This window comes from Anas platyrhynchos, chromosome 12 (genome assembly GCF_047663525.1).
Source record: "Anas platyrhynchos isolate ZD024472 breed Pekin duck chromosome 12, IASCAAS_PekinDuck_T2T, whole genome shotgun sequence".
Taxonomy (NCBI): Eukaryota; Metazoa; Chordata; class Aves; order Anseriformes; family Anatidae; genus Anas; species Anas platyrhynchos.
In genome coordinates this window covers 20,290,955-20,305,000 of record NC_092598.1, presented here as the reverse complement: position 1 = coordinate 20,305,000, position 14,046 = coordinate 20,290,955, and the positions used below count along the sequence as shown (strand labels likewise).

Below are 14,046 nucleotides of genomic sequence, written 5' to 3'. Positions count from 1 at the left end.
GAAAAGATACCAGTCAATCTTTCCTATGTAGTTCCCTACATGTAAAGCCTTACTTCCATGGGTAAGCTGTGAATTGGTGAGGAGCAATTTGGGAGGTGCTGCAGGCACAGGCTACTCTGAGCACCACGGCACACTGCCCCACCGACCCCTACAGCCCCTCTCTCTGACAAGAGCACAAACACGCAACCCCATGGGATGGTAGAAGCTCTTGCTCATCATTCCCACATCCTCATGCATCCTTACAGGAGCAACCACAACCCTGGCTTATGGCTGCTTAAACAAAACTGCTTAAGCTCCAGCACAATTGCATTGTCATGAATATTCCAGTCCCCTCCACTGTGGGAAGTGCATGAGAGAAAAATCACTTTGGCACCTTCAGAACTACTTATAAATAAATAAAAAAATAAATAAATAGTGAGAACAAACATGATGTAGCTGGAGTCACTTGTTGCCCAAGATGTGACTTTGCACATCCTTCCCTCCTCAGCAGAGGGACAACCCACTGCAGCCCTGCAAGTAGCACACCCACATGGAAAGCAAGTCTGGCCAACATGGAAACACCTCACTGACCCACGGCTGAAAACACACAGGTGGACCAAGCATCGTTGGCAGCAGAGGGTTTGAGGAAAAACCACAGCAATCCTCTGAGTGAAGGCTGTGTGGCAACACTGCTGCAAACCCCACAAAAAAAGGGTGCCTGAGCTCCTAGCCCTCTGATATCCAGGGTTCATAAAGGTTTTCAGAATACCTTGCTGTGGTTTCAAGGCGCTGCTTATCCCCCTGCAGAGCAGGCACAGCAGCAGCAAGGCACACCCTATTTTAATCAGGCAAGCGATGGGAGCAGCAGGATCTGGCATGGCTAACGATGTGCGGCTGCTGTGCTGTGGCTTTGTTAGCCTCTCGCCCCCTCCCCTGCAAGGTGGGCTGGGAAGCCTTGCCCACTCCAACTGCTCTGTGGGATGCTCCCTGATTCCTGGCTTATGTCTGGGGAAAGATAACATGGATAATGAATTTTCCCTGTATTTTATCTGAGTTTGTGATTGTGCCCTTGAGGGGGGTAGAAAGTACTGAAACATGTTGGTACTGCTTGAAAAGGAAGAGGGTGGAAGCAATCTAAACTACAGTGCAGATTCTGTTAAAGTAGGGATGCAAAATGGACCTTGATTGCTCTGGGGGTCAGTTCCTGATTAGTTTTTATTCCACTGGCATTTGGTCTTCATTGCTGTCTCAGGCTGTAATAATAATGTATGTTTCTTTAAGAAAACAAATGGCTTTTACAGGAAGACGTAGAGGATATGCTATAGTATTTTTGACTATTAAGCTAAATGGCCATGTAAAATGAGTATAGAGTATTGGCACCAACTCCTGCTATACTGAGGCTCCTTTGTGAAGTTAGTTAATTAGTTCTCCCCCCCACCCCAAACTTAGCTTGAATGAATTTGTGGTTAGCACAAGAATGAGGAATTTTGCATTTCTTGGCTAATTTTTTCTCATTTTCCCCTTTTTAAAGGAAGCTTCACCCATCTGTTGGGATAGCACTGTTTCTTTTGTATAAAGATGACTGGCTAAAGAAGAAACATCAGTAAAAATGTGTAACAAAAAAAAAAAAAAAAAAAGCTGCCTGTAGTTTCTCTGAAAGCAACTGTCCCTCATGGCATAAGGTAAATAAACAGATCCTACAGAGTGTTAGAAGCTTGTGAATTTTTAATAAATTAGGCATGAAAAAGTGTTAGTTAACTAAGTGAAAATGTTTACTTCTTTTTTTTTTTTTTAAAAGAAAAAAGCATAAGCATTGGAAAAGCGTATACTTAGTGGTATGTAAAAAAATACAGGTTTTTTAACTCAATTTCCGAGACTTTTATAACAAAGTGTAGAGAAAGACAGATGAAATTATGTTCTGACTACATACACTGAATAAGCCCAATGGGAACCCCTGTATATAGTTATCAGTGGCACTGAAATCTGCTTAGGAAAGCAACAAGTCTTTTGTTCTGTTGACAACAGTTATTACAATTAATTCATTTTGTGATTGGTATTTGCACTGAGTGACAAGGTGTTATTTTACCTCAGCAAAAGTTAAAATGGTAATACCTACATGCGAAATAACACCGAGTTTGCTATCACTCACTCAATAAAAGAAAAGCTTGTCTTCAGAAATGCCTGCTCAGCTGCCGCTCCTGGGAACCTGATGAAAGAGCATGAGGCTCTTCCCTCTCCTCTCCCTAGGACCCTGGGGTTCTTCTTGGTCTTTTACAAGTTCCTTTGGGGGAAAAAAAAGCCCCAGACTTGCCTACTCGCTGCTACACCATGAAGGTGAGAACAGAAGTGAATGCAGGAGCAGGCGGGACGGGTGCCACAAGGGAGCACAGGGCCTGGGCTGCGGGCAGCCAGCCAGCTCAGGCCTGCGTGATGGCTTCTGCACCTGAGGGACTGCAGCAGGCCGGTGGCACCAGGCCTCTGCCTGGGTCTGGCTGCTGGAGGCCTTTGGGGCTGCCTTCCTTACTGCAGTTGCATTTTTTTTAATTTTTTTTACTGGAAAGGGAGGAGGGGAGCCTCATTTTTGAGTGGGAAGGACAGGTGATAAAAGAAGTTAAGAGTTTGGCAAGTCCGGCCCAAAGGGGGTGGTGGCAAGAGTTCAAGCTGCACCCAGTGCTGGCCCATGGCGCTGGCATGAGCAGGAGGCAGCCCGGTGCTGCAGGGCCAGAGCTGTGCCCCCAGGGCTGAGCCACACAGCTGGCCACAAGGTTTCGGCTGCCCATTTTTAGTCAAAGAATGACTAAACAAGGAGCAGGGAGTGTGAGATGATACATATTTCACCTTTTGTAGCAGGACCGGGCAAACCAAGGAAAGTTTGCAGTGCTAGCAAATGGCAAATAACCCATTAGTTATGGATACTTCAGCATGTCTCTACTTTTATTATAAGTTAGCCTCACTAAACCATTGACTTAACAGAGAATCATTATAAATCCCCATTTTGAATTTTTTGATTAGCAGTATTTATCACCTTCTTAAAATCAATCCTATATTTTTAAATTAAAACAAATGACTACTTGTACTGCAATCAATATTAGTACATTTCCCTTTTTTAAAAAGGAAAAAAAATGGAATACAAAGAAACATCCTTCTTTGGCTGCATCAATCCAATTTCAATATAATTCAATATTTAATAAATATAATCCTCCATGTCTGTGTAGGGAAACATCATAAAAAATGCAAAAGGTTTCCTGGTCTCCGATAACTTGCATGAAACAGTGTTTCCTTATTTCTTCCATAAATACTGCAGTCTTAGGCTACTGATTTTTTTCTTCCCATGTATCAGAAAGAGTTTGCTCTGATTATGTATAAGAAAAGAGGTTTACATATTTCATGATTAAAAAAGAAAAAACAACAACAAAACAACACAACAAAATGCTACCTACCATCTCCAGAAAAATCACCATCTTTATCTCTTTGTACTTCTCTAGCTTGTTTTTAAAAGGGCAAAAAAGAAAAATCTTATATAATACCTAATTTGTACATCTGTGGTTTCCCTCTGACTTGTGTAGGCACCATATGTTTTTAATTATCATAATAGCCTTAAAGAACCTGTTCAGTGGGAAACACATATGATCCTTTTATTACTGGTTTGTAATTTAAACAGTTTTAACAGAAAAGGTCTGGCTATAAGGGACCGAGATGCACAAAGGTCTAAAAACCCTGTTATTGACCTCTGAAAGCACGAGTTCAAATCCCACCCACCGAGGTGGGACCTGTCTCTTTCTGCTCTGACAGAGGTAATCGGTCACATGTGAAACGGCTCTTCGGGACCTCAGAAGACATAATCTCCAATCTTAAATGACTCAACGTTGCAGTCAGAGGCTGACACAATGAAGCTGGGGTCTATAAACATTACCACGCACCCGATCTGGGCTTTCTTCTGCCTGTCGATAGCTTGGCCAGCGACACCGTAGAAGAAGCCCTACGAAAGCCAGAAGCTCAGAATTTCAGCAATCCTCATTAGTTGTTGCCCTTTTATAGTCACGGTTTTGTCCTTTATGCAAATGTGAGACTCGTGAACAAGCCAGTCTCCCAGCCACAGAAAACAGTCAGATATTTGGAGGTAGGAATTAAATTTAACAAGTTCAATTCACTCCTGATTCTGGACATCTAAACACATAATCAGTCTGATAATGTTATTAATTATCATTCAAGCAACAACCTTTGACACTGGCATGCTCCCACAACCTCCCTACTCCAATAACTCAAACAGAAAATCGTTGGCATGAAAATCCATAGTCTTATGAACAGAAATTGCAAATAAGCAGGCACTGAACATACAACTAGGAGTGAGCAAAATTCTCCTCTTCAGAGAGAAAGCAGAGGCTCACACAATAGTTCAGTCACTTGACTCAAAATGAAATTCTGCACAACTTTGTCCCAAAACAGATAATTTACACCCCAAACAAAGAGCTGTGGGGAGAAGGGGGTGGGGAAGGAACACAGCTAAAATTACACTGAGGCTGGAAGTCGTTAGGCTCTATCTAGGGAGATGGATGGTGCCCTCATTAGGACGAAGTTTTATTTAGACAGACGGACAAAATCCATATTAGAACATTAGGCTGAAAAGTTTAAATGTCAGGAAATACAAAATTGAGATTTTGTAAAAAAAAATGCTGACTTGGAGAAAAATGCATGGACTCTCTGTACGTATCCCACTGGAAACACATAGGGAAAATCAAATAACTCAGGAATTACAATCTCATGGGCCAGTCTTGCTCTTCAAGGGTATTCCTGGAGAATTCTGTTTTACAAAACACGGACATGATACCATGAAGTCTGACTAAACCATTCCCTGTCCTTCTCTGTCTCACTCCCCATCCCCATTCCCTCTGCTTTCTCCGGGGAAAGTCAGATATTTTGCAATGATGGAAAGACAGCTTAATTATCTTGCATACAAAAAAAAAGATGGTTATTGTTTTCCATTTTACCTGAAAGCTAATGGATCTTGGAATACCAGACGTGGATGTTCAAAATCCCCTCTGGAGCCTTTCTGGTGATTTGTCGTCTCTTGGTTGCCTTTGGCGCACACCGGTCTCTGCTGAGGTGACATGTGAGCTATTTCACACTAAAAGCAGATTTTTGAGAGAGGAAGTGCATGCACACACATACACGCACACACACGCGTACACACAACCCCTCCACCCCTTGTCCTGCACTGTGCCTGGAGGTCCTGCTCCAATGCACAGTGACCTGAGGAGGAACTTCTTGTCTCAGGGTTTGGGTGGTTTTAGGGTGGAGAAGGACAGGGAGAGGCGTGGCCCTGCAGAGGGGAGCAGAGCTCTGCACCACACCGGCTTTGTCCTCTTGTTCCAGGCACCTGGGGAAGACCTGTGGGTGCTGCTGCTCTCCGTGCGTTGCTGAGACAGACCCAGGCAGCCGGCAGGAAGGACACATGGACTCTCCTCCCTGGGTGCAGCAAGGTTATGTGGCACAGGGTTGCCTGCCCGGGGGCCCCTTTGCCAGGTTCTGGGCTTCCACATTAAATGGTTTAGTTGGGCCAGAAAGGATGCTTATAGAAGATGGAGTTTCCACTGGGATGAAACAAATTTTATATAAAGTTCTCTCATTTTGAGCTATTAAAAAAAAAAAAAAAAAGATTTTTATTTGGGATATTTTTTTAGTATGAGTCCAGTGAAAATCTATTTTTCTGTTTTGTGTTGTCTGTGGTGTTTGCGTACCTGTACACAAACCTTGTATCCTTGTAACCAGTTGGCGCTGCCAGCCCCCACCCAAGGAGGAGCACTGACGTAGTCCACCAGAATCTCCCTGCCTTTTGACAGACACACGGGATCCATCCACAGACTCATGTCCACCATCACCAAGTAAAGCTATTCTAGGGACCCCTCATGCTGCAGGTCAAAAGCAGAGAGTTATTTCCTTTTTGTCTTCCTCTTCTGCCAGACACTTAAGAACACAAGTCTACCTTAAGAGAAATCGCAGTTCCAGGTCCAATAAAACTCTTTTTCTATTTAAGGATCCTCCTTTTACGGGAAGGATCTTCCAAATTTCCAAAAAGTGGATAACAACAATACCACTGTGATCCCATCTGTACACAGCAACGGCAGTGTAATGCACGGAGCATAAAACACTAAATTCCCACAGACAGCATCTGTTTTACTACAAACAATGGACCATTATCTTGTAAATAATTCTGATTAAGCTGCAGCATTTTCCCCAAACAAACAGTAGGGGAGCAAAGGGTGAGGATTTTTCTAGTGGGAGTGCCGGTTGTCTCCTTCCCCAGCACTGACACTCAGTTTTTTATTCAACTGATTGGGCCCCCTCCCCCCCCCCCCCCCCTTGCTCTGTCCCCCATGGCTTGGTTTTCATGTTCTGACCTTATCCATCTGTCAGTCATCTTGGCAACTGAAGAGGGAACCATTAATGGGATTCCCACCTCTATCCTTAGGGAAAGCTTTTCTGTTTTTGTTTATTTGTTTGTTTCCTTTTTGTTTTTCACCCCAATGAACAGTTACACTTAGTGAATACACCCATAAATATCACAGTTATTAAACTGTTCTCATGTTAGGGGATGGGAAGATCGGCCACACCGCTGAGTGCGTACCAGTGCTGGTCAGAATTAGGGGATGTCCATCAGCAGCCAGCTGAAGGTGCCTGGCTGTGCTGCTGATGGGCCTTGGTGCAGCCGCGGGCTTCCCTTGGCAGGAGCTGCCACCCTCTTCCAACACTCAGCAGAGAGCGAAGCAGAGGAGCGGGGCTGAGCAGGGACCTGCACCCACAGAAGCAGGAGGCTGTGCTCCTCCACGCTCACGCAGCTGTACCAACCAATCCAGCAACAGTTTACCAGGAAGGTCTTACAGCGATGTAAAAACAAACCCAAGTGCACGAACTGGAGCAGGGCTAGCTGCACAAAGGGATGAGTGAAACGAGACACAATTATGGATAATGTGTCTTCTAATGAACCTTTCTCCTAAGGTTCACACACTCATCTATGCAGCCCTAAAAAAAATCCTGATTTTCATCTTTAAGTTGTTCATTTCAATGTATAAATATCTTATATGTCTCTCTTGATAAATGTCACATCTGTACATGGCTGACATGTTGGTTTGCCTTCCCTGCATCCACTTAACATGCCTGGTTAGACATGGGAACTGGTCTGGACCAACTGCACTTCCCAGGCTTATAACAAAACAAAACAAAACACACACACACACACAATATTAAAAATAATTTAAAAAAAAAATAGCTTAATCTAGGATAGTAATGTTGGAAAGCAGGCAATAAAAAATTAACTTACAAGTAGTGATTTGAAGTCACTGCCATTCAATTAAACCCTTACAACAGGCAATTCCAGCCACCAGATCAACAAGTGTGAGTGCATGTCCCAGGACCTGCCAAGCTTCCAGGAGAACCAAGTGTTGAGAATAATGCTGGCACTGGAATGGAGGGGACAGTGTGACAGGTCCCCAGCCCTGAGAAGTACCCGGTCATGCAAGCAGAGGACAGGGGAGCCTGCAGAGCCATGGGAACCAGGGGCAAGCACCCTGCGATCACCCAGCCCCAGCACTGCAGAGCTCTGCAGCACAGCCAGGGCAGGTGTGTGGTTCACAGCCAAAAGGGGCAGCTCTGCCCAGCTGGCACCTGGAAGAGCCCTGAGGTTAAAATTTGTGGATTTGGTTAAAAGACAGTATGGCCAAAATGCTGAAAAGCTGCTGCAGGTGCAGAGAGCCCCTGGGCACCTGCCTTTTGGCTCAGGTAGGAGCTGATGCTGGAGGCAGGTTTCAGCACAGCTTTCACCGTAGTGGGCTGCTTGGGAAGTCAACTTTACGAGTGCTGCAAGGACGAAGAAGGGTTATCCACATCCAACACATAGCTTCCGTGTGTGTTTATTTTCATAAGTAATTTTTTATAGCTTACTGTAGTTATATCAGAGAAGAAAGCATTTACACACTGAGGACTTATATAAATGTTCTTCATCTTCAAAGTGCTTTGCAAACATTAATTCATTCATTTATCCTCACAGCTTCTGGTAGGAGTTACCAGCGAGATAAGTACTATTATTTCCCATTTCACAATGGAGAATCCAAGGCGGAAAACTTTTTTTTTTTTTCTATGGTCAGAGGGTGAATCACAGGAAGACCTGCAGGAGCAGTGAGGACTGCCAGCTTCTGAACGTGAGCTGCTCTCCTCAAACCTCATTTAACAGACTTGTGTTCTGCCAGAGTCATGGCACATATCGGGATATGCCTTGGGTTTTTCCTCCAGTAAGAGATAATTAAGGAACAATTCCTTCTCTGATCCCCAGCATGGGATGCTATTTCCTACCCCAGTGCTGCTCCACCAGCTGAACAATGGCTGTTCTATGCAGGGAGGGGCGCTACAGGAACCCTGCATCAGAGACCAGCTTAAAGAAACTCACTCAAGTTCCACAGACAATGTGGCAGGCTCGGCAGGCTCTGGGTGTGAATGCTGCACATGGAAGCAGCTCCAAAACACTGGTTTGTAAGTGGAAGTGCTTTGGAAAGATGAATCCTCTGTTTAAGGTCACTCTCATCCAGAATCTGTATCTGTATCATGTATTAGGAAAATGGTTGTGATTTCCAATATTTGTTGTCAATCCTAATAATAAAAATGCACAAAAATACAAACCTTTTAGGCAGCTCGGAGAAGATATATTCATTAAAGTAAACTACCAAGCTAACCTGTGGCATACTGCAGAATGCATGACCACATCCTACTGGGGAAAGGCCGGTACCTAGACATTGCTTGGGAACAAACAGAGCAATTGTTTAGTGAGAAATACTTTTTGCATATGATTCATCAACCCTTGAAAACAGGATTTCTTATATAATACAAGTGCTGACACAGCCTTCAGTTGAGTGGTGTGACTGCAGCTGTATAATTACAACTTTAGATTTGATGTTATGGACCTTAGGTTACACCATTCAGACAAATGTTCCATTGTACTACAGAGATATTTTTTCCTTAGTCATATTGCCCACAGGACAATAAGGACTACATTCACAGCTCGCTGCATAGAAGTTTAGGCATATAACAGCCAGCGGTATTACACAAAATGAGATTATACCCTATGGGGGTTAAATGGATTCATAATTGCCACTTTTTCTTGTCTTTTTTTTTTTTTCTTTGCTCCTAGTTGATACTTTTTTGGAAGTGCTCTCCAAATAAAAGGAAGAACAATCTCACACTGAGTCTGGATAAATGTTACAGTTGTCTCACAAATGCTGTATTATTTCTAGCCCTTCCAAAATAATATAATTGTCCTACTGCTGAACTACAGATTTTTCTCAGTATGACACAGAACACTAAAATGTCAGGTCCTGACTCATGGTGTTTTGGTGGAATAAATAAAAAGTACCAATATGCTATTCAAAACAGCATTAATGAAGATGTGACACTGGGAGCCCTAGTCATGTTTTCCTTTAGCTTCCATTGCGTAAGTGGTGCACCGAACAATGGGCCACCTCTTACAGGTTCCCTCCTGGAAACACCAGAGACCTGAGTGATACTACTGGGACTAATGTGACTGGATGCTTGGTTTCCCACACTTTCTTTATCTAGAGTGAACCGCACGTGAAGGTGAAGAGCAAGGCTAGTCTCACGACATTTACCACACATTCTTTCCATGAGAGACAAGAAGCAGAGTTAAGGGCTACCAGAAGTACTGAAGACTGTAAGAGTGTAAGACAGGGCCAGTTGAACTGAGAAAGGTCACTTACGGGACATATGCTCACAGTATTTCTCCACTGGGATAGAGGCAGTATGTCTGTTACTCACTGTGGCTATACTTCCAGCTGCAGGGCTGGCCCAGCAGCTCACCCCGGCCCAGCACCCAGACACCAGTACTTACACACATAATCCATCCAACATTATGCATTTTTAACCCACTGGCCTCCACGAAAATGTCCACCAGATTTTACTAGCAATGGGGGGAACAGGTCCTGCATTCCCAAGGTATTTTCTGTACTGGATGAAGCAAGTCTAATGTCCCCTTATGCACCTGTCTAACCATACATTACGTTGTTCTAGTCACAGACCGCTCATTAGAAGACTGCATTCTTAATAAATACCCTTTAAAAAGTCCAACAAGTTGCTTTGTAGAGTTTGCCTCTCAAAGCTTGAACAAACTGTGGATTACATGAGCAGTCTTTGGTACTCTGAAAGATAAAAGTTTCTCTGAGAGTTTTCTTGAATGAATTAACAAAATGACTCCAAACTGCACTAATGGTTAACAGCTTTTTTTTTTATTAGCAACACTGAGATAAGTTATTGAAGCATTTTAGTATTGTTTTACATTCCATTCAGAAGTGACCTAACTTGTAACTCCATATACATTTAAAGATATAGTTTGACACTTATTCAGAAAGCAACAATTATTAAAACTTACATACCTTCATTACCAGGAAACCTTAATATATTTTCTAATTACTTCCAACAATACTCTATTCCAAAGCACATGATAACCCACTAGAAGTTTACACATTTCACTTCAATCACAGGTTTTAAATTGTGGATGTCAGAGTGCTGTTCATTGAATTTTACTGTCTTTCTTGGTTAATATTGGAAAACCTGGCACAATATATTAAGCTAGAAATATTGCTTAAAGAATATGAAAAAAGGTAACTACAGTATTTTTTCCCGCTAAAGCATTATAAAATACAGGACCATTAAAAACTCAAATAGAAATGACAATAAATAACCTTAAAAATGTTAAGAGAATTTTCACTCATACTAAAGTCCATTCCCTAAGCTTGCCAAACACATAAATAACAGAACATATTCAGGACCTTTATTTTTGTACTACTATGATGGTTTGTTATATATTGTGGATGTATTGTGTATACATATATCAATGCATACACTTAAGGTATATATTTTTTTCTTTGCTGAAACAATTAATAAGCCTCAGGTAATTACTTATCCCTGATACTACAAGTATGTAGATATGTGGGAGAAACCCCCAGAAATCCCAAATATGCAATACTGTGCATAACAAAATCATCTTAGCCTAAAGATATTCTAAGTTCCTTAATTTACAAATTTGGTTATTTATTTCTGAAAGCCTGTGACATAAAATTATAATTGCTGTCAAATTAATTGTTTAAAATTGGCCTCATAATAGGTATTAATTATACACTTAGTTTTGACTTACAAGGATATTTAAATTGTTTCTGTTTATGAGTAGTTATAGGAAATACTACACCTCAGACATAAGAATATATGTTCCTGAACTGAAACACAAACCAGAGCATTGTCTTACTTTGGAAAGATCTGGAAACATCTCTATGCCTCTGCCTAGTCCTAAATTATATTTTAAATTTGACCTGGATATGACAAAAACAATAAGAATATATTGTTTGGGAGATGAAACTTAGAGCAAAATCATACAGCTCTAAGCTTACATCATTATTTTGTCTCTGCAAAGAAAAGAAAAGCCTTTCTGTGCTAGGGATTTGCCCTGGTGCGGCTGGCCACTGATGTCTGAAATCAAGACACATACCAAGGCCTCCTTTTGCAAACACAATCCCCCTTTCAGATCTGGTTCTGGGAGGGACTGAATGCCTCCTGTTTCACTGGGAATAGAAGGTACTCAGCACTCAGCTGTATCACATATTTTAGGGGTTAACTTCCAGAAACATGAACGGAATGGGAATGTTACACCACAGTATGTAAAATGGTAAGAAATAAGTTTTCAACAGTAAACAAAACAGTGATATCAAACTTATCACCAGACTGATTTCCGATACAACAAAATACAACAAAATTAAATTACATGAATGTAGCAATGAAATTTAAAGTCAAATAAACATAGGACCTGATTCTGCAATCCTTAGTCATGTAAGTAGTCCCACTCATCGGGAATGAGGGATGCAAGCTTGGGTCCTTAGCTTCTGCTTAGGAAGTCAATGTTGATTCAGACAGTATCTTTTCTAGCCAAAAATATGCAGCAAAAGGAAAGTAACATAAACAAGGCTAAATGTCAACAGTGTTTGCAGACTTACAGACACCATCCATTTGTTTGTACTGAAATGACTAGCGAACCATTTGGCAAATACAATGGTATTCACAGACCAGCCCTTTTATCCAGTAACACAAACTTCACTGGATCACTGGCATTCCCAGTTAATTAAAAAAAGGAAGCAAGCCATATGAGTTTGGTTTGATATTGCCATACAAATGGCACTGCGACATCCAGAAGTGCGTCTGCAGCCCTGGCATAAGGCTGAGATGCCGATCCCCTGGTGGCACCAGGAACACCAGGAGCAGGCCCTGTGCTGAGACTAATGAAACTTCTGCACAGTCACCATGCTAGGTAAAGAAAGGTCTGCAGCAAAACTTCAATAACATATCAATTTGCCTTGAAGGAGAATAATATTCTGGTTGTTCCTTCAATGGCAGATTGGGGCAAAATATCGGCTTGCTTAACTGTATTGCGGGTGCTTTAAATGGTTACGTGTACTGCAGTTTGCTGATTTTTTGTTACCTCATAGCTGTCCTACTGCTTGGATATTTGGGGCCTTTTGCTTCTGTTTAACATGGAGTTTATAATTTAAAAGAGCTGTGATAGGGTGAAGTCACCACAAACAATTAAAAATCTTTTTTTGTGTGTTTTATATGTTGGTGGTAGTTTTGAAGGGGTTACCATTATAATCTTTTTGGTTTTAACACCTGTGGCAAGAAGCAATTTACAATGAGTAAATTCACTATTTAAACATTGGGGTAGAGCACTACTATTATGTGTTAATAAAGCTGTAATAATCTGCCACAATCAATCTTTCTCTTGCCCCGCCCTCTTGTCTGTGCTAATGTTCCACATTTGGAAGGTATTTCAGAAAGTTACAATGCTGAACGTTTTAATAATTCTGTGCAATGCTGAACACTTTCTACTCAAAGGAAACAGAAAGCGCTCAGTGCTTTGCAGGAGAAGAACTTCAAAGCTGCTGCCATACATAAGAAGGGCCCTGCCCTATTTTCATACAGTGAAAGAAATGGTCATGGGGTGGAGCCTATGCAGGAGAAAACAGCACTAATTGCAGAGGAAAGCAAGCATGGATGGAAGCAAATGAGATTTATAGAGACAACATGGAACTAACACTTTTGGTCATCGTTACAAGTGGGTTCAATAGCACTAACCCATTAAGCAACCAGCTAATGACCAGGACCATCTCTGGCCAGTATTTCTGTAGTCCACCAGCTGTTCTTTGAAAGCTTAGGTACATCTCAAGCAGAAAATGCAAGTAGGGATATTTTACCATCTTAGCCGCAAAGCAGGAAGACTTAAAGAGAAGGAGAGATAGAAAAGAGTCTTGTCATATATAGATGCTGTGCAAATTGTGTAAATTAGGGACTCGGAACAGAAGGTAGAACAGTACTGTGATACAGATACATGTATAATGGAAGACAGGCAGAGAAAGAGAAGAGCAGAAATGGAAAACGTCTTCTAAAACTTAAATATAAAATAGGTCTATAAATTCCAAGTATTACTTTTCAAGTGAGCAAGTGTCTGAAAGGAGACTGCATAGATGCTTAAGGCAGCTACCAGGCCATGGAGCCAGCACCCTGGGCTTCCTCTCCGCTCTGGGCTGCTGGCTGCCAAGCAGCATGAGAGGTGTTCCCTGGCCTTAGACAAGTGTGTGGTAGCAAAAATGAACAAGATTGGCTCTTAGTCACTTAAGACTCTGGAACCAACTACTGTTAAGTTAGAAAAGGTCAGGAGTAACTAAAAATTCATCAATTATGCTTTCTCCTTTCCTTCTGTTCTTTCCTATTCTGCTAGATATGTAAAGCAGAATTATTACAAAAAGAAAAAAAAGTGATTTTTCTCAGCAGCATTTTGACATGGAAACTTCTGTATTATAAAGTAATTATAGTACTTTCTTTCCTAATTGTGCCTTTCATCCCTACAGCCTGAAGCATGATAGGAGCATAAATGAATTATGTGTACATCGTCAGTCTCTCTCATTCTACATATGGGGAAACTGAGGACTACTTCCCCTATGTGTGGTGACTTTCCAAAATACCAAT

General features: G+C 41.8%; 1 protein-coding gene across 22 annotated transcripts in view; it reads right to left on the bottom strand.

The window, feature by feature from the left end:
• Window positions 1–14,046, bottom strand: part of ZNF536 (zinc finger protein 536) — a 347,101-nt gene that overhangs the window by 102,523 nt on the left and 230,532 nt on the right. Inside the window, exon 5 of one of the 22 annotated variants that reach the window (XM_021272922.3) lies at window positions 10,244–11,951. The exons of the other annotated variants lie outside the window; for them this stretch is intronic. Coding sequence (XP_021128597.2) covers window positions 11,917–11,951 — 35 coding nt within the window. The 3' untranslated portion in view covers window positions 10,244–11,916. Of the gene's footprint in view, window positions 1–10,243; window positions 11,952–14,046 lie in introns of those variants that run through there. 22 annotated transcript variants of the gene reach the window in all.